General features: G+C 44.0%; 1 protein-coding gene across 1 annotated transcript in view; it reads right to left on the bottom strand.

Annotated features, from left to right (window-relative positions):
• Positions 1 to 625: 625 nt before the first annotated feature.
• The window catches only part of LOC109855861, a 62,408-nt gene continuing 49,597 nt past the window's right edge, over positions 626 to 13,436 (bottom strand). Inside the window, exons 4-7 of the mRNA XM_020430526.1 lie at positions 2,449 to 3,291; positions 1,735 to 2,031; positions 935 to 1,683; positions 626 to 638 (exon numbers count right to left, since the gene is read on the bottom strand). Coding sequence (XP_020286115.1) covers positions 626 to 638; positions 935 to 1,683; positions 1,735 to 2,031; positions 2,449 to 3,291 — 1,902 coding nt within the window. The remainder of the gene's footprint in view (positions 639 to 934; positions 1,684 to 1,734; positions 2,032 to 2,448; positions 3,292 to 13,436) is intronic.

Below are 13,436 nucleotides of genomic sequence, written 5' to 3' on the forward strand. Positions count from 1 at the left end.
TTCAAGACCGCAAAGCTGTGCTGGCCGAATTTTATACATTTCTCGTATAAAAAAAAAAAAAAAAAACGAACTGCCGATTCGAGTAATAAATAATAACACACTTTTGCTAACGTATCGTTGCTTCGATTGCGTTCACGCTCCAAGAAGCAGACCTGCTTGATAACGATGAAAAATGTTCGGCATTCGACTTCTTACATTTAACTGCACAGATACGCGCTAACGGAATAGGAAACGTGCATATATACACCGATATTACGATCTTGTAAATGTTCGCTTCGTCGACATCAAGATGAGAATATAAATTTCTTCAAACAAATAAATTCTCCAAAAAAAATGAATAACGACCGCGTTAAAACTTTCTCGCGCGCTCGAAACGTTTAAACAAAATTGCACGTCACTTTATTCTTCTTTATTGACCGTCACTTGCTGACATATTTATTTAATTACACACGTCATATCTCGAACAAATTCAAAGAATTTGAAATCAATTAGAAGTGCGCAAACAAAGTAAACAAAGATACTTGATAAAATGCGGAATATCAATCTTTGTTTTTTTTTTTTAAATTTCCAAAAAGATCAAAGTTCAAGAAATTAAAGTCCGCTCGGTGCAAAACAACTGATACGTTCAAATCTCTTTCCTGTAAATAAACAAAAATTATTGAACACGAGAGAAAAATGAACTTTGCCTTTTTAATGTAAAAAAATAATTTTTTAATGCAAACTTTTACAAGTGGATGTAAGTGTAAAATTCTTAACGATTTTCCTTTTAAATCTTTTTTCTATCAAAGATATTTGCTCCTTAAGGTTAACGATACCGGAAAGATCGAAGCATCGCGGTAACTGGGACGTGCTTGCGTCAGACGCGTCAGCAGGTGCGTCGTCAGCACGCCATCATGACGCGCTATCGTATTCGCTAGATTGAGTGAACACTGACCTTGCGAAGAAGGCCGCGGCTGCGCTGGCCTGCGCCGGCGTCCCGGGTACTCCGCTCACGTTGTACGAGTACTTGGTCTCCTGGTACACCTGATAAGCGCTCGACGGCTTCGAATGCGACGATCTGTGATAGTAATGATCGCTTCCGTGATGACTCTTCTCCGACTGCTGACCGATCTTCGCAAGACTGTAGCTCTGAGCGATCGCCGCGGACGAGGACGGCAATTTGCTGTGACACTTGTCGCTCTTCTCATAAGCGGCGGGAACATGAGGATGCGATTTCTCGTGCGCGGACACCAACGCGGACGTCGGTTGCTTGTCGACGGTACCGTAAGACTTGAAGTCGCCGTAACCCTTCAACTCGCCGTAGTAACGCAGATTCTCAACCTTGTAACCGTGCCCGACATCGTGGCTCTTGGCCTTGCTGACCTCGTGCTTGTTGTAGCCGGCCTCCTGCGAGGTCGACTTCATTCTCTCCGCGCCGCACTTGCCGATTGCCGACTCGCCACCGCCAGCGTGCAAAATCGTCTTTCCTGTGAGTTTTTCGATCTTCAGCATGGATCTCTCGCACGGGCGACCTTGAACCGCGTCGCCACTGCCGCACCGATTCGAATCCGACCCGGTGCCCTTGTACTTGTCGCACGTTGTTATCTCGCTGCCGCTGTCCGAGAAAGCATTACCAACGACGCCGCTACCGACAAAGTTAGTGCCACCGATTCCGCGAGTCTGATGCTGCTGCTGCTGCTGCTGCTGCTGCTGATGATGATGATGATGATGACTCTTTAGCGGCTCGCACGAGACGTGACATCGAGAAGACGTGTCGCAATCATCGCCGGTCTCCTGTAGCAGGTTTTCCTTGCTGTTGTTATTGTTGTTGCTGTTGGTACCGCGCACGTCGCACGTCTTGTGAGAGAGCCGTTGTCGCGTGATCACGACGCGTGTTGCTTCTCGCGCGGTCGGCGTGATACTGGCCAGATTAGAGGGCGTCTCGGCGCCATGAGTGCCGGTGTTCCCCCTTCCTGCTCCGGAATTACCGCCACCGCCGCTTACGCCGCCGCCCGCGCCTCCACTGCTACCTTGTCGTCTACCCTTCTCCTCCTGTCGAATGATAACGCGACATAGTAGTCGGCGTGTAGTACTACGATTCATGCGCACTTCGCCGTTAATATACTGGATGTGCCGCCGCTCGCCACGTGAGAACGGACGAGAGAACGGAGCAATAATCTATTAAAACGCGCGAGATCATTTTTCGAGAACCACAGTTTCAAAAACTTGAATCTAACGTTCGCGAACATTACTTCGATTTATTTTAATATTTACTCATTTTAATATTTTTACGTATATATATATATATATAGTAAATTTGAAATAATTTCACATGTATATATGTATCGTAAACATCTTGATCGATAAGGAGTAGCGCGTACACGTTGCCGGTCAAGTTTCAAAGGTACGATAAGAGCGGTAAGAGAGAGAGAGAGAGAGAGAGAGAATTTCCTACACGCTACGGCTTACCTGGATCCTCTTAAAGTCCTCCTGCCGTCTGGACACTTCCGAATACTTGGGCGGATCGGCGTGATACTTGGGCGGCGGATCCGATCTTGGCAGAGTCTCTTGATAGCGCGGCGGTCTGTCGAACTGTCGATACTTTGGCGGATCGATGTATGGATTATTCCGATGCCCATAGTAATTCGGCAGCTGACACTCCGTGAGGTCCGACTGCGACCGATTCAGCTGATGGCAGTCTGACGTTGGCGCGTTCGTCAGCGTCTTCTGCTGCTGCTGCTGCTGCTGCTCCTCATGACTCTGCCTGACGTGCTTCGTAATCTGCGATTTCTCCTGACAACCAACATGAGATTTGTCGTGCGACTTGGTTCCTTTATCGGCGCGTTCCTTGCCCACCTCGGACTTCTCTTTCTTTTCGTGACCGGAGAGAGGTCCGTCGATCTCGTAAAAGGTCAGCTCCTTCTTCAGCTTTTGATGCGATTTGTCATGTTGTTGTCGTGTGTTCTCCGATTTCACAGGCGGTTCGATCTGATAGAACGTGAGCTCTCGAGGGTCCTGTGACTTGGAACGCGTCTCCTGAGACAGGTGGTGCTGCCGTTCCGGCTGTGAGTGACTGCGGGAGTACCGCTGATCGAGTCTCGAACAGTCTTGATATTTCGATCGCGCGAATCGTTCGTTCGCACCGAGTCTGTGCCCGTATTCGAGATACTCGTCGCCGTACTTGAATATCTGCCGCGGTTTGTACTTTTCCTCGAATTGCGAATAATTGTACGTGTTGAATCCGACCTGATTGAAGTTTCTGCTGAGATTCGTGGAGTTGTAGTCGGTCGATGTAACCGCTTCCATGTTTATCTGTGAAACAAATCAAACAAATATTTAAAATTTATACAACCTGTTTTCCATTCGCGAGAAACGTCTCTTTCGTGTTAAGTTTTATCGTTAAATGTAGCGTTAAACTTTAATTCTACCTCACAGAGAGTTAACAATCGATGTATCTTTTGACGCAGACGAGATGCCAGCGGCAGATAAACCACGGAAGAACGAGTATCCTCTCAAAGAATCCGCGTGAAACGCACGACGAGAGTCGAGAGAGAGAGAGACGAAGAGACGCAAGAAGAAGCCTGAACTCGAGGCAACGACGGCGGCCATAAATCGGGGAAGCCCGTCTTCTTAAATGCCGGAGTATTTAGCGCGAAACAAAAAGCCGCCGTGAGATAAATAAAATCTGACACCAGGAGGGCGTGCCATCGCTATCCACCATCGTCGTGTCCTGAATAAAGCCTCTTTCGCTTTAACGTACGAAGGGGAACAAAAATAACGTGCAAGAAGAGCCCCCGTCGAAAGAGCCCGAGAGAGGGTTGAAGGAGTCTCCTGTCCGAAAAATCAAGCCGAGGAGACCGGTTTACGCTTCGAAAACAGATAACAATAATCCGTGCGCAATCCGTTTCCAGGAATATTAATTTCTTCAGTTATCATAAAGATAATGTAAAGTTTTCTTAGAAAAAATTTGAATTTAAGTTTGAACTTGATATTAATCAATAAAAAGTCCGCGGACAGAAGAAAGCGTGAATAACACTCGAGACACCCCATATATATATATATATATATATATATATATATATACACAAGGAACCGCTTTCAGAACCGATGTGTTCGAGATCACATGCGATTTCGCTTTCTTCCCGCGCAAACCCTTATCCAAAACGCTACGAGGCATGATGAACAACCGGAGATGTCAGAGCGCGATTAGCCGCGGCGACTCCGCGAAAGTCGGTTTGCAAAGCCGACCGAATAACGTTCCCCGTCTTCGTTCTCGGTAACGAAGGAATGTTTGATCCGAGGTGTAGATTGGTCGCGCGAGTTAAGAGAACGAGAGCCGCGGAAGTTATTGATCGCAACTTTCGCAGGAACGATCCGCGCGTTTTCTCTGATCCGGTTTCTGCGAATCACCCGGTATATACCGAGAGTTCCGACACTTCGTAATTCGCGCTCTGCGAATTGAGGATGGCCCTGCGGGGCTGCGGTTATATATTACAGGTGGTAATAAAGACTCTCTCTCTCTCCGCGGCAAAAGAGCAGCGAGCTACCGACGAGGCCTTGTTTATCGCCTCACCTCAAATATACAATTAACATGTTCCCCCGCCCGGGGATAGCGGGAATATCGCGCTTCCATCTTCTTCTTCTTCTTCTTCTTCTTTCTTCCCCTCTGCCCCGCGCCGCGCGTTTTCTCAATCTTCCTTCTTTCCTTCCTTCCTGCCAATTTCTTCAACCCCTTTTTTTCAACGCAAAGAAACAGCGCGCGCGGCAAAAGATCGAAGTTGACTCGCACCTTTCACTTTTATTATCGCGGAGCTCGTTAGCGCCGACGTTCCGAGAATGTTAACTCGGAATTCGTCGCTAGAGGGAATTTACTGTCCTCTCTCTATTTTTGCTCGCGTAACTTTGCTCGTAACGTGAAAATGTGCGCGACGCCGTCTGCAGTAAATCCTAATGGAGTATGACGTATAATTAATATGCTCATTCTTCAATTTGTCTAGCGCTTAGTTCACGACGTTATTATCTCGCGGAATGATAAACTCGATTTTCCACGCTATTTACATTCCCATTCTTCGGTCGCTTGGACCGTGGCGGATGCGGAGTCGGTGGATGCGCGAATGTCGGATATAATAATTTAGCAGCGATCTAATTATTTGGAAAATCAGATTTTGTTTAATTCACCTCCAACGTATTTATCCGTCGAGATAAATTGGAGGCTTTACGTTTTGCGCTTTAAAAGCATTTGCGCGCGGGATATACACGCATCAGAAATAAATGCGACTGCTGCGTAAACATCGTCGTTTTAAAATTTATAACAAATAAATATGCAAACGAATAAAACGTGCCTCGTCGTATCAATAACGCCGAGAGTTTTGGACTATCCCTCTGTCCCCGGTGGATTATTCGATCCTGTTTATCGCATAAATCCACTGACAGATATAAAAAATATTGTTACGACAGACGTCGAGATATAAAATATCGTCGTCGCATGTCGAATCCGCGTGCGCGCGCGATTTCTCGAAGCAATAAAAAAAAATCCGTTTACTCGACTTGTATGCGCGCGCGTGTGACGGAATATTCTGAATAAAATATATGACGCGCCGTTGACCCCGATACGAAGACGCCATTTTACCGCGATAATGCCGAATGACGCATGTATTATTACATATCATTAAGGAGAAAAGCCGTTAGGCATACCTGTGACTTGCATTTTGCCAAACAAATTTTATATTCACATGTAAAAAAAACGCGTACGTGTATTCGCGTGTGTGAAATCCTCGCGCAATAAATGCTCATGCAATCTTTCATTTGGATGTTACAACTTTGAATATTTTTTACATTATTCTCTCTCGTTGTAAATATCTTAACGTAAAATCACATATATTTTTGTAAAAAAAAAAACACACAATATTTTTGTAATTCCAAATAAATCTTTACGTAATATTATTAAACTTTTACACACCATATTTATACTTAACCGCGCTAGCAAATTATATAAATCGTTTAATTGACAATTAATAATCAAAACATCCTACGAAGCGCAACGAACTATCTCCAGGTGTGTATCGAAACTGACTGATTTGTTCAACAGATTTTTTTTTACAAAACATAAGCCGTACAATGTCCGAGAAATTGATAAATGCACTCCTCATTCGTCTTCATCATTCATTTACAGTTTAGCAGATGTGTTCCGATGGTAATGAAAGCATATAGGAAACGATCGCACGGCGGAGCCGCAATCTATAACTCATTTCGTTGCATAATTTGGCAAACCTAATCGCTCTACGGGGTGTCGAACCAAATCGCACGCTCGGATCATCATAAATATTAATAGAATCTTTTTTTTTTCAGGTCAGGTTTCGGAAGAAGATAATCATGTTGTTTACGCTGCCAATAACAAGCTCCGTCGTCGTCCGACAACGTGGGCCTCGTTTCGAAATGCGGACCCCCATAATTACGGGTGTTGCTAAAATTCTCCCGGTGCGGCAGTTGATGTGCTCTGTGTTACGAGAGAGGTGTTCGAAATAACCTCGCGCGTTCCTCATTAGATCGACGCGTGAAAATTACAGCGATCGGCGGATTAATCGAGCCAACGCACATATTTCGTGCGGAATCATGTTAATGAAAAAATTACATCAGCGAGATCGAAAGTGTTACGACAATAATAATACATGCGGATAATTAAAGGTATATTCTTGAAGAGAGCGATGTTAAAGTCATTTTAGCGCAAACGATATTTTGATATGGGAAAACGAGAATTTGATTTGACTGTGACTTGCCAGAATTTGGGATATTAAAAGAAAGAAAAACGGATTTCGAAACTTCTACAATGGTCCAGATTTTTATTTGTTCGCTGACTTTTAGCCAGCTAAAAATTGCAACTGCGCAAAGAAACCCACGGAGTTTGGAGCAAATCTCGCTCTGTCTTTTTCTTCAATTTCGAAATTATTAATTTAACCGTTCCCCTTTAACGTTACCGCGCCCGCGGCTAATATCTCCCCCGGAGACAAAATGCGCCCGCGATAGAAACTGCCAAATAAAAGAGACAAAAGCACGAAAAGAGAAAGATGAGAGAAGACCGTGGAACAAATAGAGACGGAAAAAGAGAGAGAGAGAAAGAGAGAAGAGACAAAAGCAGTGAGAGCGCAGCGGTACCCTTGGTTACCGTGTAAATGAGGCGACGAACAAAGTTCCGCGCGCAAATACCAAATAAAGGTGAGTAACGCGGTTAGTTCCGGCCGCGTGACTGCTCATGAGAATGTCGAATGACAAACAACCGAGTTAGAAGGGACGAAAGTGATTTTGCCTGCAAAATCTACACGGCTCGGAGAGCTATAGGAGATAAGAATATATGGAGGGAGCTCAAAGTATTATCAAGAAACGCGAGATATAAAACTAGTGGGATGAAGGAAAAGAGACTTTGCGGCCGATCTTGCATCAGATCAGATTTAACGCGGATTTGGCATATTTTCCTGATGTGGGACCTGATCGCAATCGAAGCATCTCGCTGCGCTTTGAAGAAAGGAACAATGTTTCGGGAGGATTTTTTTTAATGAGTGCTATATAACGTGCGTGCTCGAAACGCAAAAAAATCAAAAATATTGATTGAAACAATTTCGTAAAATTAACCACCGCGGTTCTTAAATGATATCCGCTTAAACGATCACATCTGCTTTACCGGACATTTTATTTTCCTCATTTCGAACTTTTGTTCCCCGCAGCAATGAACTTCATAAAATTTTTACTTCCATAGAGAAGAGAATCTGTTCAATTTTTCATGCACGTAGTTTATTGCAATTTATAATGCGAAATAATTTCTTGGTTTTTTTTTTATTTTTCGAAGTTTTTGTGGAATTTTAACAATTTTCTGACAGCTTAATTTTAACGAGAACGAACCGACTATCATTTTCTCTGTGTGCGCTTCGCGGAGTAGTATGGCTTTGGTTTTTGTTGTTTTTTTTTTTTTTTTGTGCCGATTTAATTAAGCTCCCGAAACACACGGAGCAAATGTTAAATCTCCGACTATTTCGCAACAGCAGCGTCAGCATGTAGCGACGTATATATATCTAAATTGAGCCGGTCATATAGCGCGCAAGAGAGTCACGAGTATTATTTAAAACTAACCGCAGCTGAAAAGTACACGGCGATGTGCGGTGTTATAACTGAATTTTCTGTTCCCCGGGGGAATATCAGAGACGGCACATCCGATTTTCACGGCGGACTGACCTGCCTCAATGCCGTCCGCCCCACCACCAATCAAATTAGAAACGCTCGGTTGAACGACCGAATGAGAATCTTTGGTCGTTTTGTCACTCGTATTTTGTTTCGGCTGCGCGGAGTAGTGTTATGGCAAGGAACAATTGCGGCTCAATGCGCCGTTAGATTAGCGCAAACGCACGCTCTGTAATAACGTATTATATCCCCCGCAATCATTCATTGTTAATTTACGAGAAGGTTTGCGGTATGCTAAATCGCATAAATCGCACGGAGCGGTGTGACCATTGTTTTTCGTTGAAGTGATTAACTTTTCAAAGAAAAATATTTGCAGTAATTATGTAAAAAAAATCCCAAATCGTTTTCAAGATTACAATTAAAAAAAAAAAAATTTTTCTCATACGCATTTTCACATTTTGCGCAAGCAACATGTTGCAAAATAAGAACAGCAATGTGTGTTTTTTTTTTTTTTTTGGTTTTGTTCGAATTGTTTGTTCGGTGACCACATTTTGGAAGAACGAATAAATTTCTCGATTGACCTGACTGGAGCAAAGCCAGAAGACAAACGGGCAACGACCAGAGCAGACAAAAAGATGATTCTCGGATAATGGTAGGAGGTTAGAGAAGACCGCGCGCTGGAAGATATAGAGGCCGAGCAATCTCTTACGGTTGAGTTTGCACCACCCGGGGGAGAACCTCCCTCGATCACTCCGAATAATCATCGCGAGACACACGAGACTCTCGCATCATCGCCTCCGCGAAAATGAGAAAGTCGAGAGTAAAAAATCTGCGAAAGAGAGGGGCTACACGCACATACGCGCGCGCGCGCGCGCGCACTAGTAGACGAAAGATTCTCTCGAACAAAGCCAGGACGAAGTTGCGGAATAACGATCCGGTATTTCTAATATCGCGGACAGGTGAGGAGAAGATTGATCTTGAAGGGCGCCGTTATACACGCCGCGGGATAAAACGAAACTGCGCGTATCGCCGAAATAAAACGCGCTGCCGTGCGTCGCGCGGTATGGAAAACCGCAACACGCGTCGCGGTTTCAATAATGAAATTTGTCGCATCGCGTTAACATTTAACTCAACAAGCGAGCGCGGTTGTGCATCGCTTAACGCTTCTGATTAAATAACGCGAATCGAATGGGATATTAAAGAATTATATACGTTTTCGCGGAAATGTTGCACGAGAATACGTTGTAACGTATTTCATTTATCGGCGGATATCAATCGCAAATATATAAACAGATAAATAAACACATCGGCGCGCTTACGCAATCGTGCGAGGTTACATGTAAAACGAGTAAAGTAATAAACTGCTTAAATTGTTATTCTCGATGGAATAATGAATTGCGTCACGCGCAGTGCGGTACGCTATTATTGCATTTCTTCGAATTCACGCGTTAACGATATCCCGTCCCCGATTGCGTGCGTCCTCATCACGTCGCGAAACTGCGATGCACTCGCGTCTCTCCGCGTGTCTCGAGAATAAAATTTTCATTTGTTTTTCTAAAAGCGGGAAAATCACTCAATTAACTGATTAGCGAGATGATTGCGCGCATGGACCGACGCTCAGGGAGGTAGACTATTTTCTCCTTAAACAAATATGTATCGTTTATGAGATCGATAAAAACGTCACATTGAATTTAATTACTCGGGCATTTTACCAATCCAATCTTTTTCTGTGTTACTACATCTTTTTTCTCATTTACAGAGGAGATACTTACATAATACGTCTGCGCAACAAAACGTCGTGGATTTAGGAATTAATTGAATACACAATTGAGAGAAAAGAGAGAGAGAGAGAAAGAGAGAGAAAAGAGAAAATTGAATGGCTTCGTTGGCAAGGGATACCGATCTGTACTACCACTCGCACGAAAGGATTCGAAAGAAATATGTATGTACAATGTGTTCGAAAAGTCAAGAAGATCCTCTAAGAATCTATTGTTATAAAAAAAATAATTAAATATCAATTTTTCACAAACTCATTATTCATTTTTGATATTAAATTTATTTTAATTCCGTGTAAAATTATCTTTGAAAATTTTATTTTCCAAAGGCTTCAAAGAATTTGAAAAATGCTTTGCACATTTAAAAGTCTCCAATTTCAATCGCGATATAATTCTCATAGCTGATGTTGCCATAACGCACCGGAATAACGTGGCGCGATTTTTTTCATTCCGCTGACATTTGAAAAAAAATCACACGCGATTTTGGATACACCCTGTAGATACGTCGACGATGTTACTTAATGCACGCAAAGAGACGAAGTCGCGTACAAACGGTAGCTATAAAATATTCTTTCGCATAAAACAGCGGCATACGTGCGCGTATCGCCGTGAGCGCGCTTGACAAATAGCGAACATCGATACGCTCACCTAAATTAGCATCTCTAGCGAGCGGAGGAAGAGAAAAGAAGAGACGAAGCGCGATACGACACGTGCTGCTGCTGGCAGCGGGAATTGAGCAATCGAATTGTGTTGAGCAAAATCAACTACATAACTTCCCTTGTATTTACTTTCCGCGGGGGCAAGAGTCGGCAAACTCTAACGTTCATTTGTCGAGAGTCATTCGAGTTGTTTGACTTGTTCCATCGCTCTCTGTGCGAAGTAATTCTCTGCTGACGAATTTACCACGCTCTGTCATCGTGAGATGGGGTTAATCCGTCAAAGTTCACTTAGCGCAATTCTCGCGTTTCCTTATCGGTGTGTAACACGTACAGACATGTATACCCCTTTCTGTAACAATTTTCTATATTAATTAACAATTCCGTATCCGTAATAAAAACAATTTCAAATTATATAATTCTTCAATGTGTTTCCTTTATGCTGTATCGTATCTCCTCTCGTTACACAGATATGCCGACAAAGAATTTTTTCGAAAATATTTGCGGACAAACGCGTCATAGAGAGAGCTTCGAAATTCGAAGAGGGCGCAGCCCCCGTGTGCCTATAATGTCGCGAGAACGCCGCGAGCCTTTTAAAGCCCTCTGTTATCCCGGGCAGGCTCCCGAAGGACACTCTTATCTGACGGTCGGTGTTTGCTTTGCGGATCTTAACAGGGTAACGCCAGAAACGGTCCAGGAGAAGTTGCTGCGATCGACCGGCCGTACAGAAAGACGAGTAGTGAAATAACAGGAGCGAAATGCGCGCGAGGGAGAAAACGGGGAGGAAGAAAGCTGGCGGGGGGGGGGAGGGTCGGGCCCTTCCTCCGCGGCCTCGAAGAGAGAGGAAAGGACCATTCGGATAAGACGACAATCCGCTGCGCAAATGCCACTGGGATTTAGATCGGACGTCTCTAATGGCAGCGGGATTTCAATGGCAAATGGCACCTGCCAGGATCCTCGCCGCTTGTTTGGTCAAAGGATTTGCGAAGTCTGACGGGACGGTCGCGCGCAGCACTTGCTCGCTCGCTCGTTCGCGAGAGGCGCCTAGAAAAAAATTAAAGTCTCGCTAAGGAATTCCGTTAATCTGGATCTATTCCGCTCGACTGACCGAGCCGTCGACCGTTCCGTCGTCGATAATAGCGCTGTTACATGATTGCAACAGAAGTAAGAGAGAGAGAGAGAGAGAAAGAGAGAAAGTTACCTGTGTGTACATAATATCTATACATATATCATGTTTAGAGATATCTGCCATAATTCAAGATATGTTTAGAGATATCTGCCATAATTCAAGATATGTTATCACACGCATTCGATAAAGTACGTGATATAATAATGTCGTTATGTTTAAGTTTGGAATGTGTTCACCAAAGCAAAAAAATACATATCGACAAAAAGACGTTTCTGACCCTCTTTTTTATTACAAATCGAAATGTTGTCATGGTGTGGTATCTATTTACACGTACATAATATAAGACTTTTATTTTTTGGAACAAGAGAAAAAAAAGTGGCTAGCAATATAATGCTGTTGATAATGAAGATCCGATACGACGGTGGGTCCCACGACCTTCTGACCCGACCGTGTCGAACTGAATCACCGAAACAGAAGCGACAAAAAATCATCCATTGGCTATAACCGGTGCAATCTCGATAAGGCGGAGGCGTCGCCACCCCGAGTCTCGAATCGAGTAAGGACCGTGGCAAGCAAACAATCTAACAAGCAAAAAAGTCCCTTTTATAGCATGAGCGCCCGATGCTTGTTAAGAGCGTTCCGTTTCTGTACTACTTTCTTTCTTCTCTGAAGAAGGAAAGAGAATAAAAGTGAGAGAAAGAGAAAGAGAGAGAGAGAGAGAGAAAGAGAGAAAGGGGAAGAAATGGTAAACGGGGGAACGGGGAAATCGCGTCCTTCGTTAAGAGACGTCAGTGTGGCACCTGGTGCACGATTACGTCGGCAACGCGCGCACATGGGGTTCGTCGATCGCAGTTCCGGAGGTTGAAGAGCCGCTGGATGCTCGACGACATCATGACGGATGGGAACGTCAGTGTCTGCCTCTCGTACATCGAGGCTCAAAACGAAAGCATCGCAGCGTCGAGCCCGTTTCGTTTTCGTTCGCTGTCCACTTTCGAGCTCCGCGCGGTCTCGCGATGCCAAAGTTTCGCGTCACCATCGATCATCCGGCGATCGCGTCTCGTGTGTGTGGTAAGAGAAGAAAGGTGCTACCGAGGGGTCTTCCCGATCGGGGAGGATAATCTTACTAAGAACGCGCAATGGATTAATGCGTTATGTCGCGAAATATAATCTTGAATAATATCTGTTGCAGATTCTTCAGGAATGTTTTGATCACACAAATAGTTGAAAAAAATTTTAACAATAAAAATCCTCTTATATTAAAAAAGGCATTTGGACTGAGAAGTGCGCGTTTGGAGTCGAATATCTCGCGCCTATTGTTGCCTCTTTTCCGCGTTGCCGATTGATTGGTTGGTTGATCGAGTCGAATCGAATCGGTAAGATCGAGAGAGTAAATAATGAAAAGCGATTTTGAGACAGTTCGTCGTATATGTAGAGAAAATTAAAAACGTAATTAAAGTCACCTGACAGGAAAGAGTAGAAAAACAACACGTGAAAATAACGTGACTGTAATTTATATTATATATAACATTAAATAATACATATTATACATATAATTTATTATATATTTATAATATTATACTTTATATTGTATTATATGTATTATATACATACTACAGTAATGTCACTGACCTCGGCCGCGCGGCCTTGGTGGGGGCGGGGTCAGTGACCGCGGACGCGCGGCCTTGGTGGGGGCGGGGTCACTGACTGCAGTCGCGCGACCGNGGNNNG

The sequence above is a fragment of the Pseudomyrmex gracilis genome, unplaced genomic scaffold (genome assembly GCF_002006095.1).
Source record: "Pseudomyrmex gracilis isolate BER0280 unplaced genomic scaffold, ASM200609v1 scaffold_100, whole genome shotgun sequence".
Lineage (NCBI taxonomy): Eukaryota > Metazoa > Arthropoda > Insecta > Hymenoptera > Formicidae > Pseudomyrmex > Pseudomyrmex gracilis.